The sequence below is a fragment of the Strongylocentrotus purpuratus genome, unplaced genomic scaffold (genome assembly GCF_000002235.5).
Source record: "Strongylocentrotus purpuratus isolate Spur 01 unplaced genomic scaffold, Spur_5.0 spur5_contig_812, whole genome shotgun sequence".
NCBI classification, from domain to species: Eukaryota; Metazoa; Echinodermata; class Echinoidea; order Camarodonta; family Strongylocentrotidae; genus Strongylocentrotus; species Strongylocentrotus purpuratus.
The window spans coordinates 1,485,381-1,510,131 of NW_022145516.1; the positions used below are offsets into that span (position 1 = coordinate 1,485,381).

The 24,751-nt window shown below is 36.7% G+C and overlaps 2 protein-coding genes across 2 annotated transcripts in view; both read left to right on the plus strand.

Moving 5' to 3' along the window:
- The window catches only part of LOC764957, a 234,848-nt gene extending 214,065 nt beyond the window's left edge, over positions 1-20,783 (plus strand). The window contains exons 141-154 of the mRNA XM_030978301.1: positions 4,803-4,946; positions 5,522-5,620; positions 6,315-6,473; positions 7,413-7,550; positions 9,082-9,180; positions 11,771-11,875; positions 12,279-12,437; positions 13,867-14,013; positions 14,693-14,791; positions 15,759-15,857; positions 18,209-18,367; positions 19,331-19,468; positions 20,353-20,451; positions 20,671-20,783. Of these exons, the coding sequence (XP_030834161.1) occupies positions 4,803-4,946; positions 5,522-5,620; positions 6,315-6,473; positions 7,413-7,550; positions 9,082-9,180; positions 11,771-11,875; positions 12,279-12,437; positions 13,867-14,013; positions 14,693-14,791; positions 15,759-15,857; positions 18,209-18,367; positions 19,331-19,468; positions 20,353-20,451; positions 20,671-20,783 (1,757 nt within the window). The remainder of the gene's footprint in view (positions 1-4,802; positions 4,947-5,521; positions 5,621-6,314; positions 6,474-7,412; positions 7,551-9,081; positions 9,181-11,770; positions 11,876-12,278; positions 12,438-13,866; positions 14,014-14,692; positions 14,792-15,758; positions 15,858-18,208; positions 18,368-19,330; positions 19,469-20,352; positions 20,452-20,670) is intronic.
- A 140-nt stretch (positions 20,784-20,923) lies between these two features.
- Positions 20,924-24,751, plus strand: part of LOC763910 (kielin/chordin-like protein) — a 66,148-nt gene continuing 62,320 nt past the window's right edge. The window contains exons 1-4 of the mRNA XM_030978307.1: positions 20,924-21,032; positions 22,027-22,167; positions 22,835-22,933; positions 23,830-24,066. Of these exons, the coding sequence (XP_030834167.1) occupies positions 20,924-21,032; positions 22,027-22,167; positions 22,835-22,933; positions 23,830-24,066 (586 nt within the window). The remainder of the gene's footprint in view (positions 21,033-22,026; positions 22,168-22,834; positions 22,934-23,829; positions 24,067-24,751) is intronic.

The following is a 24,751-nucleotide window of genomic DNA, read 5'->3' on the forward strand; positions in this document are numbered from 1 at the left end:
CCCCCCCCCAACTAAGCGACTTTTCGGCCGGCGCGATTTCCACATTTTCAAGAGCAAAAAAAAAAATTGGGCGCCCTCCCCTAAGAAATCCTGGATCCGCGCCTGCTAAAGGGATTGCGGAAAATTTAAACACTATTTGTGTTTCGTAATGACTCAGTAGAAGAAGAATAAGGGCTAGCCCCCCCCCCCCCCCCCCCGCCTAAAGAAAAAATGGCCCAAAACAACGCAATCATTATAAATTCCGTCTACTACTTGATACCAACACGCGCATGATGGATCATTATTTAGACAGCTAGTGAGACAGTTCTGTTACGAGAAGCAATTGAACGAATTGCCATGGCTTGTATTATTTGTTTTAGAACGCACTACGCTCTTTCGATACCACGTGGCCCCAATTAAGCACAATATATACGTATTTCAGTTCTTCTCAACAATGACCTAGATCTAAAACTGGCCGCGGCTGTAACCCCCCCCCCCCCCTTCTTCGTAAAGAAATATTCGTTAAAATTCTTTGGAACAGAATGATAAACTAATTTCTTCTTGAGATAATATCTCAAGAAGAAATTAGGTGAAATTTCAAACATTATTTCCTGGTAACGCTCTTCTTTTTTGATGCATGTTCTATTCTTACGATTTAGGCATAATTTACTAAGTTGATTTGCAATTGATAATCTCCCTGGGAGTTTTGCGATATCCCCGATGATACGGGTACAGCTGTATTTAATTTTGTTCGTAACATTAGTGTTTTGCAAAGAAAGAACATTCTGAAAATGAGCGTCTTCCTTCTAACGAAACATATTGATGATGTTCCCGACAATACGGATATCATATGCATAAACAAAAATCGTAATACAGATAAAACGCTTTTTAAATCAAATTCAAGGAGAAACTACGACATTCTTGATTAAGTATCATTTTCAACATCAGGGATTTAAAAATACGTTATCTAATTTTAAGAAGATTCAAAGGATCTATGTATTGAAATAACAGACTGATGATATAATTATATGATTTATAATGATCATACGACAGAACTGTTTACAAGATGCAACGAAAATTAAAGAAAACAAAACATGCGATAACATCGCTAGAGGAAATATACACAATTTTAATGTAATATGAATCAAATAAAGTGTCAAAACATGCACGAGGAAAACAATGTCAGAGAGAGTGGGGTAAGTATAAAATAAAGTTGTTTTTGTCGTGAACAAATCAATTTGTATTAAAATTAATATATGAACACAATCATGAACAGAACAGGAGGAGATGAAATAATGAACAATGATGCCAACGTTAACGCCTACAGAACTCCGATGTTGAGAGGAAAATAAACAATCAGAACAAACATTGTAACCAATGTCATGTACGTAAAATAATATTAAAACAAATCAGTAGCCAAAGTAATGCTTTTCAGAGTAAAATCTCTCAAGACGAGAGCGACACACAAGCAGGCACTATACATGAATAACTAATGCGCCGGACCGGGCGCGAAAGGGCGCGAAAGGGCGCGAAAGCTATTCAAAGTTTAAGCTCCCATTCACAAGTGTCAAGTGCTTCACCGGGGCGCGCCCCGGCGGGGTAATTTCGTAACAATGAGACTCCAAACAATAGCCAGATTTTAATGAGCTGGGAACCATCCGAAGTCCTCTCGTATCCGACGCAAAAAGGCGCAAATGGGCGCAATAAGGCGCCTCCTTTGTTCTCATATCCTGCTCTGCGCCCCGACGCGTCGCGGCACAGTCGCAACTTTGGAAGGCTCCCCTAATCATGGACAGTAACACAATAGCAACTCCTTTCCAAACACCAATCAAAGGCAATTTCAATGGTCTTGTGCATCATCTATGTGTTTTGCGTACTTCAAACATGATGTCTAAGAGACATACAATAAAATGTCCTTGAATTGACTTTTTGGAAAGTTGCGAGCGTGTTATATTTCCTTCTACAAATGCATTTTAATCATACATGTATGATGTCACCATGTATTTTGTTTTTTGTCACTTTGTTTGTATGTTACTTTTTACATTCACAATCTGTCATTCAAGATGTAACACCTTTGTAAGCTCATTAGCATGTGCTTCTGTGCTCATACATGTATTATGTTTTTAAGGTTATGTAATTTTTTATTTTTGTCTAATGAGCATACAACACTGTGTGTATGTATTTCTTTGCTTTCCTGTTACAGCACACTAATTGTTAACAAACAAAGACATTGCACGAGAAATCACTTAAGAAAGGGGAAGAAAAAAAAAATCAGAGCATCATCGAAATTGATATGTGTTGTACTCTTCATACACAATTCATGTTATTGTTATAGAGAAGAACTAACTTCAAACATCATTAAAGGTGGACAATTTAACCTAAAATGTCTTTTAGTGAGGCCAATAGGAAATGGAGACTTGAGAGTATTAAACAAAACTTTGAATTCTGTTTGAAGTTTGAATGCCAAAAGAAATTAAGTGAGAAGTTGTTACGGAACATTGAAAAAAGATGTAGTTAAAACGATAAATACATAAACGGTAAATTGATTTCACAAATAAATAATTGAATACTTGTACATATATCTATGTTAATCCAGAATTCTAGTGGTAGGTCATACATTAAGCATCATTTTGTACTACAGCAAGTTTGTGAAGTTGTAATTTTGATATCCTTTCATCCATGTATATATTCTCATGTATTAATTGGTTAAATTCATGAAAATATAGGAAACTAAATTCTACATATTCAGTTACACTACGTATTAAAAACTATTTAAGCCAAATCATCAATTTAGGAGAGGACTTATGTCAATCTCACCATCTCTGGTATCAAGATTTCGATTAGTTATCATACATAACAAAGAAACTGATAAGTAAAATTTAGGGAGAATGTGTTTTGTATCACGTAGCATTAAACAAAAGCCAAACGCTGATTAGCAAATATCAAAATGTGGATATTGACTTTTTATAAGCTGCACTCTTTAATAACACACATTTACAACATCGAATAATAATGTTCCACATCTTAAACTTAAAGTGGTAAACATATACATATACTTGTATGAATTAATTGAATTAACAATATAGTTACAATCATACATACCACCATGTTATTTATCTTTTAATAATTAGTAAAGATGATATGATATTGGTTACTTTATTTCATTTTATTTGTGTTGCTTTACTATATAATGTAATGTCTATGGATTGCCAGTTTCTTATCTGCTGAGCTCTGTAACAAATAACATCTTTGCAGCTTCCAGTGCTCTCTTACATTAGCTTTGGATGTGCCTGTTTCATAAGAGTCTGGTCAATTTAGGGAAATAAATACCCAAACCTCAAACAAATGGTTTTTTGACGGTTTCCCTTAGTGTTTGACATGAGAAGCAACTAGCTAAAATCTTAGAAAATCATAACACGTTGTAAGTAGTATGAATGGATTCCTACACCCCCCAAACCTAGGTATACACACCAAAATCACATCTCTATGATGGATGTATCATGATTTATGGCTATTTTAGGGTTTTAACGCCCATCTTGGACGCCATTTTGAAAATAACAACTTTCTGTGTGTCTGATCTTCTTAGATTTGTTAGTATGTTATTCCTGATGTCAAGCACTACAGAAAACTGTTGAAATACCTTGCGTTGTAATTTCTTTGGGTCAAACCCTATTTTGATTCGACTATACATGTGCTTTCCTTTTTAATAGTCCCATTCAAAACCGAGGTGATAAACTGCTAAAACCTGTAGCGGCACATAGTTAAAAAAGCATCATGCGCTTGGTATTTCTATCTGGTATAATATAAAGACCAGGGATTCACATAGACACATTTACCTGCCCCAAATTAGGAATATGTCTATTTTGTAGTTTTTCCACAAAATATATTATATTTCACAAAAAGAGGGGCATCTAGGGTTCAAAGTAATAACTTCCTGGCCAAAAAGTAGGAATAATTCCTTCAAAATTGGATAGATTAGCAGCTATTTGTATGTAATAACCATATGACGTCACCTTTTCCTTTCATTTACACGTTAAGTTTTGCACTGGTGTTTTAGGCAGTTTACCATCTCGCATTTGAGTTGGGTGTAATGATGCACATAGATTGCTCTGGTCATAGATTAACAGACACTGGCACTCACACCATGATTCAAGGGATATGAGTCGTTCATCTGAAAATTGACGACCCATACTAAGGCGAAATGAACAGTGCAGGTTATCTTGTTGAATTGGTTGCATTTGATAATTTTCCAATTAATAAAATGCAAAATCACTTTATTTACATCAGATATATATACATGGTATTGTTAAAAAAAAAAATCATTTATATATTTCAATGCCTCAGAAACAGGTTATGAAATGATATTGATTTGGATGATCACATATCAGGATTTAGATCTATACACAAAAATGTTGATTAGTAATTTAATTTACTTTAATAATTTCATCTTTTATACAGGTTTATTTTTCAATTTTTACAATTGTCGTTTAATATCCAAAATATATTTGATTTTGCAGCCCTCATTGTTGAAACAAAAATACTCAAAAATCCTATTTCATGTTTTGAAAATCCTTTTAAAGAGCTAATAAGATAATTTTTTTGAAAACTGACTTTTTAAAATAATCACCATGACATATGTTATTTAAAAAAGCAGTTTGAATTGCAATTTGAATTGATTTTCAAAATGACTGTATGTGTAGAAATCTGTTCAAATGAAGAAATTGTTAGTACGTCCATGCTCAGTGTCTCCGAGCATTGGCACGCATCATACTTCTTGTCCAAATTTTGATTTATAATTTATGTTTTGTCTTGGCTTGATGTAGACGTAGATTTGGCTGGTCAGTTAGTGCAGGTCGTCTCACCTACCCAATCGAGACTGGTGCTCAATGACATCTCAGAATCAGACTCGGGTATCTACACATGCGCTGCTGAACCGAAAAGGGATACCATTGTTGTCAACATCTTCAGTGAGTTATTCAATAATAAACATCCCCATGTGTAGATTGTTTGCATTGTGTTTTCACAAAATTGGTAGATTATTAATGTTGAAATAGTCCTTCATAGACGTTTAAGGATTAGATGGATTACAAGAGTTGCAATGTACATGTAGGCCTGTATCTTACGATATGCTCGGATTCTATAGTAGAGTCTCCAGTCATTTTGAAACTTTCTTTTTGTGTTTATCCTAGTCTATGAAATTACCTGCCCCCTTTTTAAAATTGTAATAACCAGTAGACGTTCTTTTGTTATTATATTTTATTTCAATCAAATAGTCCAATTGCTTTTAAACTATTCTAATCATAATCAAGTTTGTTTCTGTTCTTTGTTGTATGTGAGAATGTGTAAACGGAGGTAAACGGAGGTAAACGGAGGCTCTTGTCTTTGAAATTCTGTGTATCAGTTTTCTTCCATTACTTAATAATATCCTTGACTTATGAATCAGATTTTATACATTTGGTTTGTTATCGATATGTCTTTTCATCAATAATCTTGCATGTCCTTAATAATTAATCTAATCTATTTCTTTGTGTTTGTGTTTCAGTTCCTCGTTGCCTGCCAGAGTGTCAGAATGGAGGCTCTTGCGAGGAGGGAATCTGTGTATGCACCGAGGGTTTCACTGGATCTCACTGCCATTACTCATGTTAGTATACATTGCAATCACTTCTGTGTCATCAAGGCTTATCAGGCCCATCAGGCAAACACGTACATATATAAAAAATATCATTTGTGAAACCTTTCTCAATTTTGTGGGGTCGTTGGTTTGTTTGTTTTGCCTAACTGCTAAGGAAGCATATGTATGATTGTAAATAGCAACCAGAGGATCGACGGCTTTAAGTCTTCTGCAACTGGCCTGTTAATGAAAATAAATGCCTTACCAAAGGGCATTTATAGTTTCATTATAATCGTTCATATTGTTACAAATGTAGTTCCATGATATCTAAAATACATATACATGTATAGGTCATAATAGTATATTGAAATTTTTCAAGAAGAAAAACGACAAGATATCAAAATGTATCGGATACATTATCATATTGTTTTATGATACATTTATGTGACCAAAAGAATGGAAAAGAAGAGGTTGGTGAATTTGCTGTCCCATACACTACCCAGAAACAAAGAAAAAATAAATGTTAACATCAAAATTATCATTTCCTTGTTTTTTGATGAAGTAAAAGCTCTGGTATGGCATTCAGCTTGATACAATCAGTGGGTATACCGAAACTAATGATGTTGTCAGTGATTTATGGGACAGTTTGCATGTACCTTGGACTTGCCCATTTATGATGTAATGTTCATATGACAAATTTGTCTCTGTTTTATCATCATTCCAGATGAGAGGGACTTCAGTGTGGAGTTTGACCCCATTCAGGAGGATCTCCCCACAGCAGGACAGAGCTACAGTGTGGCCTGTGAGCTAAATGGACCAGTGGAGATCAGCAGACCGATGTGGATTGGACCTCTGGGTCAAGAGATAGCTCCAGTAGGACATGGTGAGTTATGATGGTGGTGATGGTGATGGTGGTGGTGATGGTGGTGGTGGTGGTGGTGATGGTGATGGTGGTGGTGGAGGTGATGGTGGTGATGGTGGTAGTGGTGGTTGTGATGATGGTGATGGTGACGGTGGTAGTGGTGATGGTGATGATGGTGATGGTGGTGATGGTGGTGACGGGGATGGTGGTGGTTGTGGTGGTGATGGGAATAGAATTGATAGTGATAACAGGGAATATTATGGAGGCTGTAGTAGTGATGATGAAGGTAATGATAGTGGTTATGATAAAGGTGATAGAGTTGGTCGTGGGGATATGTGGTGGTGATGGTGTTTGGTAATGGTGATTATGATGGGGATCGAAATGGTTATGGTGATGTGATTGGAAACAGTGATTGTGGCGAAGGTTGTAGTAGTGATGATGAAGGTAATGATAGTGGTTATGATAATGGTAGTTGAGTTGGTCGTGGGGATAGGTGGTGGTGGTGGTGGTGGTAAGTGGTGGTAGTGAGGATTAATGGTGGGGTTGATAGTATAGTGGTGGTAGTAAGGATGGAGGGTGGTGGTGGTGGTGGTGATGTAAATAGTGGTGGTGGTGATGGTGGTGATAGTGATGGTAATGATTTAGTAATGATGATGGTGATGATTGGGATGATGCAATGGTGATGGTTGTGATGATGGTGATGTTGGATGTTGGTGGTTGAAGGGAAGGAGGTGATAATCAGCATGGTGGTACAAGAAGTGATGATGGGGGCTGATTTTGATGGTTATGTTTTGTATGATGATTTTTGTTGGTTGTAATGATAGTGATAGTGATGTTGATTGTGATTGTGGGGATGATATCGATGATACATGTGCATTAAACATCCTAATGAGTTTTAGTGACTTTGTAACAACGTTTTGTTAGAGTGTACTGGTAACCTATCCTATCTCACATATACAGGTGGATCAGACAATGTGCATGTGGAGTTCCAAGGAGTGAATGTCACCACTCTTCATCTAGACAGTATCACCAGTGAACAAGGTGGACTTTACATCTGTACTGCAGGCCCTGTTGCTGGAGTTTTCAACCTGTCTCTTGGTATGTCTGAATCAATTCATGAATTTCCATCATAACTTCAGTTTAGTGGAGAAAGGATAAATTTAAAAATTGGAACTTCACTCTCTTTTATGAAGTGGACTTGAGCTTAGATAGATAATGAGAAAATGCCCAGAAGCAAAACCTCAAGCTGTTTTGCCCTAACTAATGATTATGTCTGAAACGTATTATAAGATATGGCTTATGTCTCTGCTTAATAGATCTTTATTTTAATATGTGTATAGATTAGGCTTCATTTATTTATTCATGTGTATATATGTACTGTACATATTATTTTGTTTCTTCCCCTTTTTATACCTGCGTGTTTTGTACATGTATTAGGCTTTGTTAATTATTTGGATAAATTATAGTTATCTAATCTTTAGATTCTTTTAGTTTAAGTTTGTCTCATTTCAACATTTAAGATATAGAACTTCTATATCAAGCAATGTAGTATTTCCACTATAGTTGAAAAGTAAGCTCATTTATAAATATGTTCTTTTTTTCTATGTGAAGATATTATTTACACTCAGAGTGTTAAAAATTGTGATCATAATTCATGATCAAAACAAATCTTGTTGACATATTTCTTTGGGCACCAGTGTGTCAGAGTGGGTAGATTAACCCTATTTAAACTGGGCTATTTCAGCACGGGTTTTTCCTGGGGGGGGGGGGGGGTTGACCCCCCCCCCCCCCAGATCTCGGCCGTTTCATCGCCGATCGCCGCGAAAATTTGCATGCATTCCAAGTGAAGTGTATAGAATACTATGGTAATTTCAATTTTTTGAAAAATTCACTCATTTGCATATTTTCTGGTAATTTATGCAAATAAGGTCATACAATTCATAATTTTACCCATACATCATATATTATTCATATTAAAGCATTCTTTCTCACTACATATACTTGTTAGACCATTTGGAATAACAATACAACACAAACAATTGAAAGAGCCAGGTTATTCCATCATTGTTTTTTAACTTATGTATTTTATTGTTTTTGTTGTTTTATATCATTTCTAACTACAATTCAACTATTTTGACCCCAAAACAAACACCTAAACTTTAAACAAGACTGAATAACTAATGTTTTATCTCTTTTTAAGAAAAATGATATTTCCATATGTTTCGTACACAAATCACAAAAATGAGCGATTTTCGGGGTTACATGCAAAGACAAAAGGTGATGTGACTTACGTCCCATTTTCGAAAAATTGTTTTAAAAGATGCGGAAGACTCAAAAGAAAAAAGTCATGAAAGGAAAACTTTATATCTGCTGCGATTTTGGAGTAGCCAAATTACTACAGGGGGGGGGGGGGGTCAAATTGACCCCCCCCCAGTTAACATAGGGTTAAGGAATGAATTATCAAGTGATTTAACACTTTATTTCTTTTTGTTATGAATATTTCTTTCTTGCTGTGTCTGTTCTGAACTAACATTTTAAATTTGGTTTTATTCACTTCCTCTTTCTGTGATGTACATTTTATTTGAACTCTATCTCTTTCTCTGAATGCTTGTTTCTGTCCCTCTAACAGCTTTACACTGCGCACCCCCATGTATGAATGGAGGTGTCTGCCAGGGGGGTCGTTGCGAATGCCCCGAGTCTCATACAGGGGAGACATGCAGTCAACCAGGTATAAAAAATGTCATTTCTCCCACCAAATTGGAATGAAAATTACCCCTCTCCGCCTCCTGTTACTACTATTTTATATGTTACAGAGCAACTTAAGGATTACATCATTTACAGTGCATTCACAATGCTGCAAACAAGATGCTTTTATATCATTGAAACAATATGCATTCATAAACCATCTACAGTATATACATATATGTTTAATCATCTCGCTAGTTTCAAGCATACATGTACGTGTATATGAATGGCACCATGCATTTCATAGTTCGGTCACCGAGTACACTTTTCATCAAATCTGCATCTCATATTCATTCGTTTATTATTCTTATCACAACATAATACCTTGAAACACGCAGGGTCGCTGAAATTCATGAAAAGTTTGTGCCGCACATATATAACTATTCATTTAAAACTTACTCAAGATTTTGTTATATACGGAAACTGATTTTGAGATGACTGTCGAGTCATTATTAAAGAAGAAAATTATTTGTTTAGGCCTGCAGACCATTTATATTTATGTAGCATGATAGGACACAAACTAGCCCCACTCCCTGAACCCGTCAATGCTAATTGTAAGGAGACATCTTATAATGCTTGTTACTTGACGCTTGTACATGTATACCGCAATAACCGTGATGTTTAATCATATTTTTTTTAAAGTGCACTAAAGCTTGCTGCACTTCGCACTTTATTCTCTTAATGTTGAAATACCCGTTTACAAGTGAATCACTGTTGCACAAATTTGCTTAATCCATCCCCTCTTATTATTACTTTGATACGCACAAAAACTATGCAGAAGAAAACTTTGTTTTTATTGGGGCATATATGAGGAAACCCTAAGCCTGTCAATCCTGCTTAAAGAAAACATATCACAACTGTAGAATTATTTTATATGACCTGCTCAAACATGCTTAAGAAAACATTTCACCTGTTGTTTGACCTGTTTGAAAAGGTCATAGTGATCAATGTATTCAAATAAAGAATAAGTATACAATGTAAACTCATCATTGGTCAAGTGTAAAGTGAAATTTGAGCACTATTTCTTTTTTATGCTTAGTACTCTTGTATTAATGTTATTATATTTCGCCTTGATGTCTTTATTTCAACACTTTTTTGTCACATCATTTCCCAAAATGCTTCTTCATTTTCACCTTGACATCCAATTATAAATGTGCCAATAATTGTTGTTCTTCATATTTTGATTGCATGGCTTTCTTGCTTCCTCTAAGACAATCTTGCACGCGTTCATACCTACGTGTATTCCGTATATACTTATTAATATATTCATGCTCAAAGTTTTCTCTAGAGCATTTACGACATGTACGTTTTGATGTACATGCATTTGTACAACCGTATGTTTGATTGGTAGCATCATTCCTTCTGTACATAGCTGTTTGGCCTTTTCTCTTTTCCTACATTTAAATCAAAATTGCAATATTTTTGGTATAAATTGACACAATGTGAAGCAGGAATGTAATTGATGCTTTGTCAGAAATATGAAATTAATGAATATACCAAAAATAACAACATGATTTGTTTTAATATGTATCATTATTTGGCATACATGTATATATGCACTCACTATGTAAAAGGTAAGTAGTAAACGCCAATTGTCCTAGATATTGTAATTTATTGAAAATAGTACATGTATGTGAATGTTTGATCATTGGATAGTATGTAGCTTAGCAAAACGTAGTTGCATGAAAAAACATGTGTTGACCGGAAAATGTATGATTTTAGAAAATCATCATTACTTCTGAAGGTATAAATGTTAGGATATGGGGTAGGTAAATACAAATACTAGCTCGGCTAGGCTAAATATTACCTAAACTTTTAGACATTTATGTCTGATATGAGCTCTTACTGCACCGACATCACTGGCTACATGTATTGCATCTCCAGCATTCTGGATGTTTTTTTTTTGTGTGAAACTGCATTGCGGTAAGCCACATGAACCTGATTTAAAAGCTGAAAATTGTGGATAGTTACCATGTATGTGCCCATTCATACGCTTGAAATATTGGGAGATTCGTGGACAAGATTATATACTTAAAGATAAAGTTGAGTTCTGGTCATGCGATTACATTGTGGAAGAAACGGTGTAGATCGATCAGAAAAGGTTAATCATCTAGCACATACGTATTGGTGTGTACTGCAAGTTTCTGGAATCATCAAAGTGATACGAAATTTGGCCCAGTCTTGGTAAAGTTACAAGCACTGTACACAGACAGATGTATACGGGACTACACTAACATGTGGCATAAAAATCTGGCCCGATTTTTATGATGTTACATGTCATATTTAGAATATAAAGGCATTTGAAGAGCCATGCTTTTCAGAGAACATTTTTTTCTCTGATGTTCTTCCACACTTGCATAATAACAATGATAATGCTCACAAAGTATTTTCACCTCTCCCCAGAACTCAACCTTTACTTTAATGTATAATATGTGTTTACGTTGTGGAAAATATAAATTTACTAGCTCCATGTCAATTCGCAGTATATGTTCACAAAGTCCTATTACACTAATTTGATGAACGTGGTTTTGAGTGTATGGAACTAATATTTCATGATTGATTTTTGTGTACAGTACCTGGATGTCATAGTAAGCAGGCCTGCTACAATGGAGGGACTTGCCTGGAACACAGGTGCTTCTGTAAACCAGACTTCACGGGAGAACTCTGTCAATTCACTGGTAAGATGCTGATAGAGGTCAAGTGTCAAGTGGTTTGAGCACTCGAGTGTAGATGCAAAGGTCGAAGGCTCGATCCCTGACACTGCCCTAATGTCTTTTGGCAATGCATTAATCTACATTTGCCACTCTATACCCAGGGGATAAAGGGGGGCCTGGTAGGATGACAAAAGCTTTTGTGATCCTAATTGCCATATGCCCTCATGATGGTAGGAATAATCCCCACCGAGCGGAGATGGTGCACTTTTGTAGGATAGGTTTATTATCGAGGATTGTAGAGAAAATAATGCAGAGATTCTCTTCTGAGCGTTTGGATATTCTAATCGGGTTTAATGGTATGTAAAGAGGTGAATTGTTCTAAAAAGCTTCTGAGACATGCCCTTTTAATCATTTTATCTGATAACAGTGAGTATCGATGCCAACCTGCGTATTGAGCTTGATCCAGACAATGATTACACCGAGGGAGGGAACGTGAGCTTCCTCTGTATCACTAATGGATTGGATGCTCCTCTCAATCCAAGATGGCGGAAAGGAGACTACCAGTATATCCAGTCGTCGGTCTTTGGTAGGTATTACAGGCTCAATGGATGATGATAATGATGCATGATGATGATTGATGATGATGATTGATGATGATGATGAAGATGATAATCATGATGATAAGAATGAATGATGATGATGTGTTGATGCTCCTCTCAATCCAAGATGGCGGAAAGGAGACTACCAGTATATCCAGTCATCGGTCTTTGGTAGGTAACAGGCTCAATGGATGATGATAATGATGCATGATGATGATTGATGATGATGATTGATAAGAATGAATGATGATGTGTTGATGCTCCTCTCAATCCAAGATGGGGAGGAGACTACCAGTATATATAGTCATCGGTCTTTGGTAGGTATTACAGGCTCAATGGATGGTAATCATGATGATGTTGATGATGATGATAATAATGATGATAAGAATGAATGATGATGATGTGTTGATGCTTCTCTCAATCCAAGAAGGCGGAAAGGAGACTACCAGTATATCCAGTCATCGGTCTTTGGTAGGTAACAGGCTCAATGGATGATGATGATGGTGCACGATAATAATGATGATGATTGATGATGATGATGATGATTAATGATGATGATGATGAGAATAAATGATGATGATGTGTTGATGCTTCTCTCAACCCAAGATGGCAGAAAGGAGACTAAAAGTGTATCCATTCATCGGTCTTTGGTAGGTAACAGGCTCAAGGGATGATGATGATGATGAAGATGATGATGAAGATAATGATGAAAATGAACGAATGAATGATGATGAGGAGTTGATGCTCCTGTCAATTAAAGATGGTGGAAAGGGGACTAACGGTAAGTCCAGTCATTGGTCACAGCTAGGTAGGTGGTAGCAGGCTCATTGAATGATAATGATGGTGATTATGATAGTGAAGGAAGATAATGATACTGATGATGAAAATGAATGATTGTTAGGAATCATTATCTTTGCATCGGTAGAACCGTTTCATTAGAATATCAAGGTAGTAAATTTACTTTTTTGATATGGCTAAATCTCATCGAAAGAATCATTGTGGATATGTCAATTTTACACTTGTAAATTCACCAGTATCACAAAGTAAGATTCATTTGGTATTTGAAAGTCATTTCAGTAAAATAGCTTTGATACTTTCAACATATAGTTATTTGCTTGTTAAAGATTAGAATGAGTTGATTTTATTATGTGACTGGTGTAGCTTAAAAAACCAGAACATTCTGGTGGTCATCTTTGAGAGTGGTAGAGTCTATTGCCAATCCGATGGTGATAAAAGATGATCCAGATGCTGATTGATTTGATACGGGGTCGGTGAAATTGACTGATTATTAATGTGGTGATTGTAATTTAATTAATTGCATATCAATTGGTCTATATTACTGTATTAAAAATAAAAAAGGAGAACTGAATGTACAGTGAACTAAAGAGATACGATGTGAATTTTATGTTTCTTTAGGAGAAGGAAGTCACATTGTCACATCCCGTAAGTCTGGTTTCATCACCCAACTGAGGATCATGAACGTCAGTGTTCAGGACAGTGCTACATACACCTGTAACGCAGGACCGTTGCAGCAGTCTATCTCGCTCACCATCTACAATAACAGTAAGTCTTGGTTTGGTTTGGTTTGGTTTTTATTTATGATTGTAAAATTTGAAATACAAACATTATAACACATACAGAAACAATATACTCATTTTGTTTACAAGGACTATTCTAGAATAATAACATTTTAAAATTAAAGTGGAGACCGAGGGATCAACTGCTTCAGATCAACCAAAAAATGTTATCTGATTTTCCTTGAGGTCCAAAAATAACTAAAGTAAATTGATTGATTGATTCTTACTTACATGTAGATGACAGAATATAGTGAAATTAAATGCTTGGGATTTCAATAATCCCATACCTGACTGGTAAAGATCATTTTCTACCATATTTAAAAGATTCATCACTCACTGTTGTGAGCCACCTTACGGCTTACAATTCTGCTTCTGACATTAGTAAACAATAATTTGTGAATAAACTTCACATTTTATATTCTCATTATACAGTATATGAAACAATAATAATTCCCTGTCCAAGCCCAAATGAAAATTGCACTCCGCAATCTTTTAGTCACTGCAGGGAAAGTTCATACCCCTGAATCCCTTGCAGCAGTTTTTTAAATTTTATGTACATGTATAATTTGTTTTTGTCATGTACAAAAGGAGGGGATTGATCATACGGTACATTTTTTCCATGTGGAGTTAACTTAAGTGATCGGAATTCTTTCTTGTTCTTTCAGCCTATCCTTGCATCCCTCGTTGTGTCAACGGAGGGCACTGTATAGAAGGTATCTGTATATGTCTGGAAGGCTACACCGGAGAAGCCTGTGATGAGCTGGGTAAGATGTGATCTTCATGTGTCAACTTTTCTCTTAATGGCAACAATGTTAATATACAAATAATACACAGCAGTGAGGGCATTAGTAAGAATTACCCACACAAGGTACCTTTGGAACAGTCTAATGATCAGTCATTAGAAATGGATAATGACCGGTCGTTATCAAAATTATGTGTCAGGCAAAATAAATGCCTGGTCAGGTGTACGCTTTCAACCAATCATTTGATTAGGATCTAAGTTTCGGAGTGGCCCAAATTCTTTGGAATAATCTCTTTCTTGAGATTTATTTTCCTAGTGAGAGAAGAACATTTTGTCTGTAAATCTATTATAAGTAAGAGGATTACTCTTGTTTTGATTGCTACATGTATGACATATAATTTGCTATCCACAAGAAGGTAGTAACGACTATGTACCGGATTTCAGTTTTGTTCAGATATTATATTTAGAAATGTGTTTATCTCGTTCATTTATTGGTTTCTTTGAACGTGTATAATGGTGTAGATTTGTCATAGTCGAGTGGTTCAAGCACTTTACTTGAAATTGTAATGTTGGTTTGATCTCGACATGGCACTAATGTCCTTTGGCAAGGCACTAATCTACATTTGCCACCCCATACCCAAGAGAGAAACGTGGACCTGGAAGGATAATGAAAGCATTTGTGATAATAATTGCCATATGCCCTCACGGTGATCATATCGTAGGAATACTCCCCAGGGAGTGGAGATGGTGCTCATTGTGCGTGAATGAATCGGACAACGGGGTAATGATATCTGTAAAGCGCTTAGAAAGGGTATTTTGTATTAAGCGCAATATAAATGCAGATTATTATTATTTATTCTTATATACAAGTATATGGATGGTGATAAATATTATTGTCACAGTTTTATAAATATTTTTTCCTTTTTCACGAATTCAAATATAGATCACGGAATATATAATAATGCCAGATTATTATGTTCATGTTATAGTTCCAGAATGTCAACCCTTATGTGAGAACGGTGGGGAGTGTGTAGAAGGGGAATGCAGATGTCCTAGAGGCTTCAATGGAACAGCCTGCCGACACCAGAGTAAGTACACCTCTCCTAGATATTTAAAATGGAAGATCAGTATATTGCAATATGTACATTTAAATTGGAATAGATCTTCAAATTGTACAGTACACGCCGAAAATCTCCGCAACACGATTACACGATTTATTTTTAGGATTACACGGTTTACACGTTTCACCTGAATCGTGTAACTGTGTAATCGTGTAAATTTACACGATTGAAGAATGTCGCTCTGAATCGTGTAATCGTGTAAAAGGAAAATGAGGGTTGAAAGGCACGATAAAGATAAACAGAAAAAAAGAGAGAAAAATGGGAAAACTAAAAAGTTGACCGGAAGAAAAGAAAGAGTGAAATAGAGTGATAAAAAAAAAGAAGGGCGAAACCTAGTAAAATTAACAGAAATGAGAAGGCTATGAAACGGAGAGGAAAAGAGACAAATAAATAAGGTAAGAGGGGAACATAATGAGGGAAAGAGAGGCGAGAAAGATATGGGGGAATGGAAAGATATTGAAAGAAAGAGAGAGAGTGAGAGAGAGAGAGATAAAAAAAAAGCTTTAGTTGAAAGAAAAGGGGCACCGATCAGATTTTAATAGGGGCATTTATCGGAGTTGATGGGGGCATTTATCAAAAGTGAAGAGGGGCATTTCTCGTACTTAAAGAGGGATACTTACTAGAGATTAAAAGGACACTAATGAGAATGGAAAATGGACACTTATTGTAAAGGAAAATAGGAACTCGTCGAAGGAAAAGGGGTGTGTGTCAAAAGAAAAGGAGCACTTATCAGAGTTGAAAAGGGGAAGGGGCACTTTTACAAATTAATAGGGACACTTGTCAAAGTAAAATAGGTACTTTTCCTACATACAAAGGGGCACTTTGGGGGAACTTGAAAAAGTGGGGGGACACTGTGCCGCTAGCTAAACGTAACTCAAAGACAGTTGGCCATTCACTTATTCTATTCATTCTCGGCTTGCAACTGTTCCCTACACTCTGTAGCCAGTGGCTTACATACTTACGTGCATGTAATACCTATTGTTCAGGGGGATCCTATGTTCGAAGGGGAACCCCCTGAACAATAGGTATTATGTAAGGATCTCTGCCTGTAGCTAGGGCAACGGCCTTTGTCCCCGGCGAGGGTCAATGGCAGGCCACATTCAGAGTAAGCTTCTTTTGTATGTGACAGGAAGTGTGCCCTTAAGCCTTGACCGTAGCTCTTTATACATATAGCTGAATAATGCAATGTTGTAAAAGGTAATTAACGAAAATGAGGAACACTAAAAAAGCAATAAGTGATCAAAGTCTAAGGCCCGAATTCACAAAGGAGGTTTGTCGACAAACCTTGGTTTTCGTGCGTCATATGACGCGTTTTTACAAACCAGGTTTGTAAAATGGATAATGATTGAATAAAAAAAAGTATAACGATATTCATAGTAACGAATGAGCTGGTGAACCGTAATTCTAATTGGTACAGCCTTGTAATGTAAGAGTATCACAACATACTTAATTATGTTAGCCCTCCTTTACATTTTGTAATCATTTTTACTTATTTACAACTTAGGAATAACAAAATTCCCCCCTTCCTTCGTCGTTCATCGCTTTTTTCTTTTTTCTCACCGAGGATTAAATCCGAGAGTGCTTTTCGGGAAGTGGACTGATTTTTTTAACTTTCAAACATTCTATAATAAAACTAGAGACAAGACACTGCAATTAAAAATATATACAAGAGAAAGAAAGCGTAATCTTCGCTATCCCCTCGTATCGTCCACGTTGTCCTCGTTCAACCAAGAAGTAACTTCTTGCTTTCACTGAACTAGACGTCCTTAACCTGCTCACCATCACCACTGAAAATAAATTGTAACACAATTCCAGCGAGCAATCGAATCGTGTAAATTTTGAATCGTGTAATCGTGTTGCGGAGATTTTCGGCGGGCAGATTACACGATTCGACCTGAATTGAGGAATCGTGTAATTTTACACGATTACACGTTTACACGATTCAAATTTCGCTTCATTGGCAAAAAACGAATCGTGTAAAAATAAATGGTTACACGATTCCTGCGAGCAGTCGAATCGTGTAAATTTTTAATCGTGTAAATCGTGTTGCGGAGATTTTCGGCGTGTACCGTACCTCATAAAAGCAAATCTGCTTTATATTTAGGATTATCCTTTTCTCTTGAATACTGTGTTACTCACAATTATTCATCAGTAAGAGACCATTTAGTAATCACTCATTCATTTGTCATTTCCTCTTATGCCTGTATAGTCTGATAACTCGTTGGTCTAATGCCTCTTTTTTCTGGTTCTGACTTGGTCCAATATTCATTTAGCCCAATGTCAATAAAACCATCAAATCGTCTCTTTCTTTGTTTCAGTCGTGGAGCCCATCTCCATTGCCATTCACCCTGAGGAGGGTCAAGTCTTCTATACCGGAGAGAACATTGCCTTCCTATGCCTCACCCAAGGAACCTTCGCCCCAGAGAATCCCCAATGGAGAGACCCCAGTGGAAGGGTGGCTGGCATCAGGCAAACAAGTAAGTAGCATCACAGATATAGGCTAGTTAAAGGGGGTGTAGCATGACGAGACTATGTGTCTTCCTGTGGCCTAACTCGGGCCAGTCGGGTATAATACGACTACGGACGACGCAACCGCAGTATTCACGTGCATGCAACATAAGTGAAACCAAAGTGTGAGGAGAACTGCGGTCTGTTTCGCGAACGCTAGCCCGTGCTGACCGTTAATCAAGTCTATTTGTTTACGTACAGTTGTCCAAAAGAAGTTGTAGATGGCGTTAACCAGTATTTGCAATGCTACACCCCCTTTACAGTTACAATCAAACCTGGCTCAATGGCCACCCATCTATTGTGGCCCTTTATTTCGTCTTTATCTTGAACATGCCCCTTTGCTGCAATTGAAGGCAATTATATTATCATCAGAAATTGTAGAAGTACAAATGTCTTTTGTTAATGCTTGTAAATTTGTAATATGTAATGCTCAAGGCCAATCCTTTTGCCATAGTTTGATTCTCAGAAGCTCGTAAGTACATGGATGTTACATACTTCTTCTACTTCTTGATTGTTTCAGTTCTAATGTACCCGACCGTAGAGCAGGTTTCTGCTAATGTGATGCTTTGCTGTATATGTTTTGTGAATTGCTGGCAATAGACCAGTTCACGGTTAGCAAATGTCCCAAATGACCCAGAAAATCCACAGATCTTCATAACATGAAGAGGTTCCACTTTGTAGATTTTGAAATAATCACTACTACAGTGATGGAGCTGCTACATAAATAGCCTTTGTTTCCACCTGTGTGTCATGGAGTCCACTGCTTGTGCATAAATGAATAATAATTACATAAGTTTCATAAGCATGTATCCAGTATTTTGTCTCCATGTATTTCACAATTTGATCTGCAATGCCCTTTATCTGCTCGTGCTCAGACTGCAACTATGAAATGGCTTATTGATAACATGTGATAACTCATTATCTTTTTTTAGGTGTGGACCGTATATTCACCTTTGCTGTCAACTCCACTGCCACCAGGCTTTACATCAGACCCCTAGCTGAGGGAGATGCTGGCTACTTCACTTGTGCAACTGGCCCTCTGAACAGCACTATATTCATCAGTATTGAAGGTACATGTAGGCAGTTATGCTGATTATATATGTTCAGACAGACAAATTAGACTGGGGTAAATTGTGAATAACCTATCATGCCTTCTTTCATATTACAGACAGTTCCCAAGTATTGAACTTGTTCAAAAGCTGTATAAAACCAATAAGAAGAATGTGGTGGTCTTAATAGACGAAGAGGCTACTGCATACTCTACAATATGAGTGCCATGCTATTTTGGAAATGTATCGCATTAACATTACGTGGACATTCAAATTCTTTCCCACTTTGTTTTGAATAATAATGTGAACACTATGCATAGAAAATATGGTTCATGGCAAATATTATAATTGGAATAAAGGCCAATCATATTCAAATCATAGCCAATCACACAAATGGTCTCATGGCACTACGATTTGAAACCTCTATAATCTTTGAATGCTGAGACTATTTGGAACCTCAATTGTACATGTTAAAATCTTCATATCAAAAATTTTCTGCTGAAATAATATCACAGATAAGTCATATAAATGTAATGTGACTTTTGCTTAAAGCCTCTCTAAAGTGTCGGGAGCCCAACAAAAATTGATAGCAAACATTCACTTTGATTGTATAATGAAGTGAAAAAGGATGTCATGTATTAACACTGACTTCTACAAGGATTTTAAGAATAAATGTGTTTGAAGACGTATAATAATGAAATAGTACACAATTTAGGTTTTCTGCGTACAACACAGAACCCAAGTTTTGTATTTTTTCATCAATATTCATCTTCAAACACATTTGTTCTTAAAATACTTGCAGAGTTAAGGGTCATATCACATCCTCTTTCACATCATTACACAATTTTAGTGAAATTTTGGCATCAAATCAAAGATGATATTTCATCACGTTTGTTTTCTTTTAGAACGCCCTTGTCCTCTGAACTGTGCTAACGGAGGAACATGTAGAGATGGCATCTGCTCCTGCCCTGAAGGCTACCAAGGATCTTTCTGCCAGATCGGAAGTAAGTCCATTTTCTCTTCTCTCTGACTCTTTCTCTCTCTCTCTCTCTCTCTGAAATCCCTTTGTTTTTGTCTTTCTGAATTAAAATTTTGGTTGCTTCCTTCGCCTCTATGCATAGGCGCTCGTATGCCACATGTGTAATTTTAACCAGCAGAGCCACGAACAGCTTTTGCCATTGAATATTCATGATTTAATCTCTGTACTTCTCATTTATTCTTAGTTGGGTTCCAGTCATCTATTGTCATCATCCCGAGTATAGAAAAGAGTCCGATGGTTGGTAATCATATTGAGTTCTTGTGTAGGACCAGCGGAACCATGAACAGTTTTTGCTAATGAATATTCATAAGTTCATCTCTTCATGAATATAGCATCCAGCGTATGAATATTCATGACTTCATCTCTGTACTTCTCATTTATTCTTAGTTGGGTTCCAGTCATCTATTGTCATCATCCCAAGTATTGAAAAGAGTCCAATGGTTGGTGAGGATATTGAGTTCTTGTGTAGGACCAGCGGAACCAATGCTCCAAGGTATCCATTCTGGAGGAACCCTAATGGCAAGGTCATCTCATCGAATCCCTCGAGTAAGTTCACATAATAATAATGTTTTATTTACCCAGGGTAGCCACTTCAGTCATGAAACTGCTCTTCCAGCGGGCCCTGCATATCATAATATGTTATTACTACCCTTCTCCAATCTAATATACTGAGCGCCTAGCTAGAAGGCAGAAGGTCCCACTGTTATAAGTCTTTGGTATGACTCGGCTGGGGTTCGAACCCACAACCTCCCGTTCATGAGGTGGGCGCTCTAACCACTAAGCCACCATGCCATCATGTCTTTTCTAGATAACATCTATAAGGTAGGATTGATGCAATAAGAACCTCTTTTTAAATTTCCTAAAAGGGCAAGTGAAATCTTGTTTTGAGTTGTATTATTAAAATTCAAAATTGAAGAGATTTGTGAGTTCTTAAATATGAGATTATTGTTAGGGTATATGTCCTGGAAGGATCCTAACAGCAAGATCATCTCGTCAAATCCGTGAAGTAAATTCAGATCTTCTCCAGAATGTATAAAGGGTAGAAAAGTAAGTTCACAGGTTGTCTGGGTAGTATTTATTGAGATTAGTGAAGAAATATCCTCGAATGACTTTGAAAGTTCTGATTACTCATTCAGAGGGATCAAGGTTGAGTGTTTTCAGGTCCACTGTGTAACTTTAAACAAATGTTTTGATTTAACCCTATATTGGTCTTCAGAATTGGGGGAGGGAAGCATTTGATCTTACTGCGGAAAATCTTTGAATACAGCATCACCACATTAATTTTACAGCTTAAAAAAAAATATTTCTCTAAGACTAAAATGCTACCACTTTTATCCTCTACATCGTTTTGATAAATGTACTTGTAAAAAATTAAACTAAGTTTTCAAACAAACAAAACATGAAAACAGAAATACATTAGAAATAGAAACTATAAGATGGAAAACGAATTAATGAAACCGTAAGATTACTTCTGTCTTATAGAAGTAGAATATACGCTATTCACAAACATATTATTTTTGTGCTCTCTGATGTTCCTCAGTTCGGGATCACCGTGTTTACACCCAGCGTCTTTCAGACTACGAGACCAAATTGATCATCCATAACTTCACCAACGATGACATGGGCATCTACCGCTGCAACGGAGGCCCTCTTACAACCACCTTCACCATCGTCCTGGCAGGTAGGTTCGAAGCACATGTTGATAATAATAATAGTCTGTTCTTGTAACAGACATGATCTAACATCCCTATGCACTTCCAAGTAGCTTTGGAATTTATTAAACTAGCTTTACCTGGGGCATTCGTTACCAGTGCACTGCATTTCAAGGAATAGACCCACCAGGTACCCAATTACATCACCTGGGGGGAGTGTGGCAAATGAAGATGATTGTCTTGCCAAAAGGCGTAAGTGTTGTGGCAGGGATGTTTTCAGAAATAATAGGATAAGAGACGAACTTGATGTTCATCAATCTTTGGTCGTATGCCTATCAGATATATAAGGGATCCCTTGGAATTGTAATGAGAGAGAGCACAAACATGAATATTTGCTCACCCATCTTTTTGAATAATCTTGCGATCCTCCTTGTATGAATGGAGGAACATATAACAATGAATTTTGTATTGCCTATTGATATCAGTTTTCCTGTTTTAGACTTAGGGATGTTGGAGAATTTACCATTTGAATTATGCAATTATAACAATAATGATGACTTGGAATTTAGAGGAGATAGAGAGGAGGAGAGAGAGAGAGGGGGAAGAGATAGATAGATAGATAGAGAGGGAGAGAGAGGGAGAGAGAGAGGGAGAATACAGAACATGTAATGGAATTTTTCTCTCCCTATCTTTCAGAACGATCATGTGATCCACCCTGTATTAATGGAGGAATATGTAACAATGGAGTCTGTGACTGTGCTGATGGATTCATTGGTGGACACTGTGAACTCACAGGTATGCTACTTCTACATGATAATAATATTTATAGTAATACAGATAATGAAAATACTGATGATGATGATGATGATAATTATGATAATGATAATAATGAAAATAATGAAGAAAAATAAGAAGGTGAAGAAGAAACAAAAGTAAAAGGAGGAGAAGAGTAATAATAGTATATTAGAAGACTAGTTCTTCTAGTACTACTATTTCTACTGCCACTTCTACTTTCACTACTACTTTGACTACTACAACTACTACTGCTAGTGACAATAATAATGATGATACTATTGCTGATGATGACAATGGAAGTCGGATTTATAATGTAGATTTACCTGAGGATACAAAACACTTACACAAATTAGCTGAGCTACCTTGGTAACAATCCTTAAGCATTCAAGGACTTCCTGCCTATGGGAAGCTATACACACTACACCAATGGAGACTGAAAAATCGTTTGTTCAGAGCCAGAAGGATGTTAACTCTGTATTGAAACAGTTCATGCCTTTATGGTTCTAAACAGATGAAATGTAGATCAATGTCGAACCAAAGGTTGTTAGTACCATGGCAGGAATTTGAACCCTTAACCTTTTTGTCCACACCTCAGATTAGTTCACTTGTTTATATCACCTCTACACATTTACCATGATAATCTAACATGATATCATTATCTCCCCCCCCCTTTGTTGGTTTTTTAAGAAGAAGAAGAAATATACATATATATATATATATATACACACGCATATTATGTGAGTGTATATGCGTAAAAATTTGAATTCAAAACAGCTTTTTTTAGTATTCGGCAATAATGGTCATTAACTGACTGAATAGCCTAGATTAAACAACAACAACAACAACAACAACAACATACCAACACCCTAAATGATTGATAATTCCTCCCTCTATAGGATGCTTCCCAATGTGCATCAATGGAGGAGTCTGTCGGGAGGGGCTGTGTCTTTGCCCGGCGGGTTACGTTGGAGACCACTGCCAAGTCCTACTACCAGTCAGCATTAACATCGTCCCCAGTCAGGATTCGGATCCACGCCTAGGGGGTACAATCAGTTACCTCTGCTCTGTGAATGATACCAACTTGGTAGAACCACCGGTCTGGAGGGACCTTGCAGGGGTGGACATCTCATACGGTAAGAAACCGGCCTGATAATTACCCTATTTAAATCTGTTTCCTGATTAAAAAAAATATATATTTTACCAATTTTTTTTTCTCCCAATATTTTTTTTGTTCCAGATTTTACCCCGACTTTCCCTATTTTTCCTTATTTTCCTTATTTTTTCCCAACTTTCTTTCTCAAAAGGGAGGAAAGTTGTTAGATGCCATATTTTGAGGAATTAAAGAAAAAATAGTGCTTACTATTACCCCTGAAGAAAGCATTCATTAGGACATTATTATGAGTTATATGAATTTCAAGGATCCACATCTAAGGGTACAATCAGTAACCTCTGCTCCGTGTAGAACCACCGGTTCAGAGGAACCTTAAAAGGTTTGACATCTCATATGGTAAGACAACATTCTGTAGTACATGATAAGGTATTTCGGGAGATCCATGTCTAAGGGTACAATCTGTAACTTTTGCTCTGGGTAGAACCGCCGGTCCGGAGGAACCTTGAAAGGATTGACATCTCATACGGTAAGACAGTATTCTGTAGTACATGATAAGGTATTTCAGGAGATCCATGTCTAAGGGGTACAATCAGTTACCTCTACTCTGTGAATGATACTAACTTGTTAGAACCACCGGTCTGGAGGAACCTTGAAAGGATTGACATCTCATACGGTAAGACAGTATTATGTAGTACGGTACATGATGA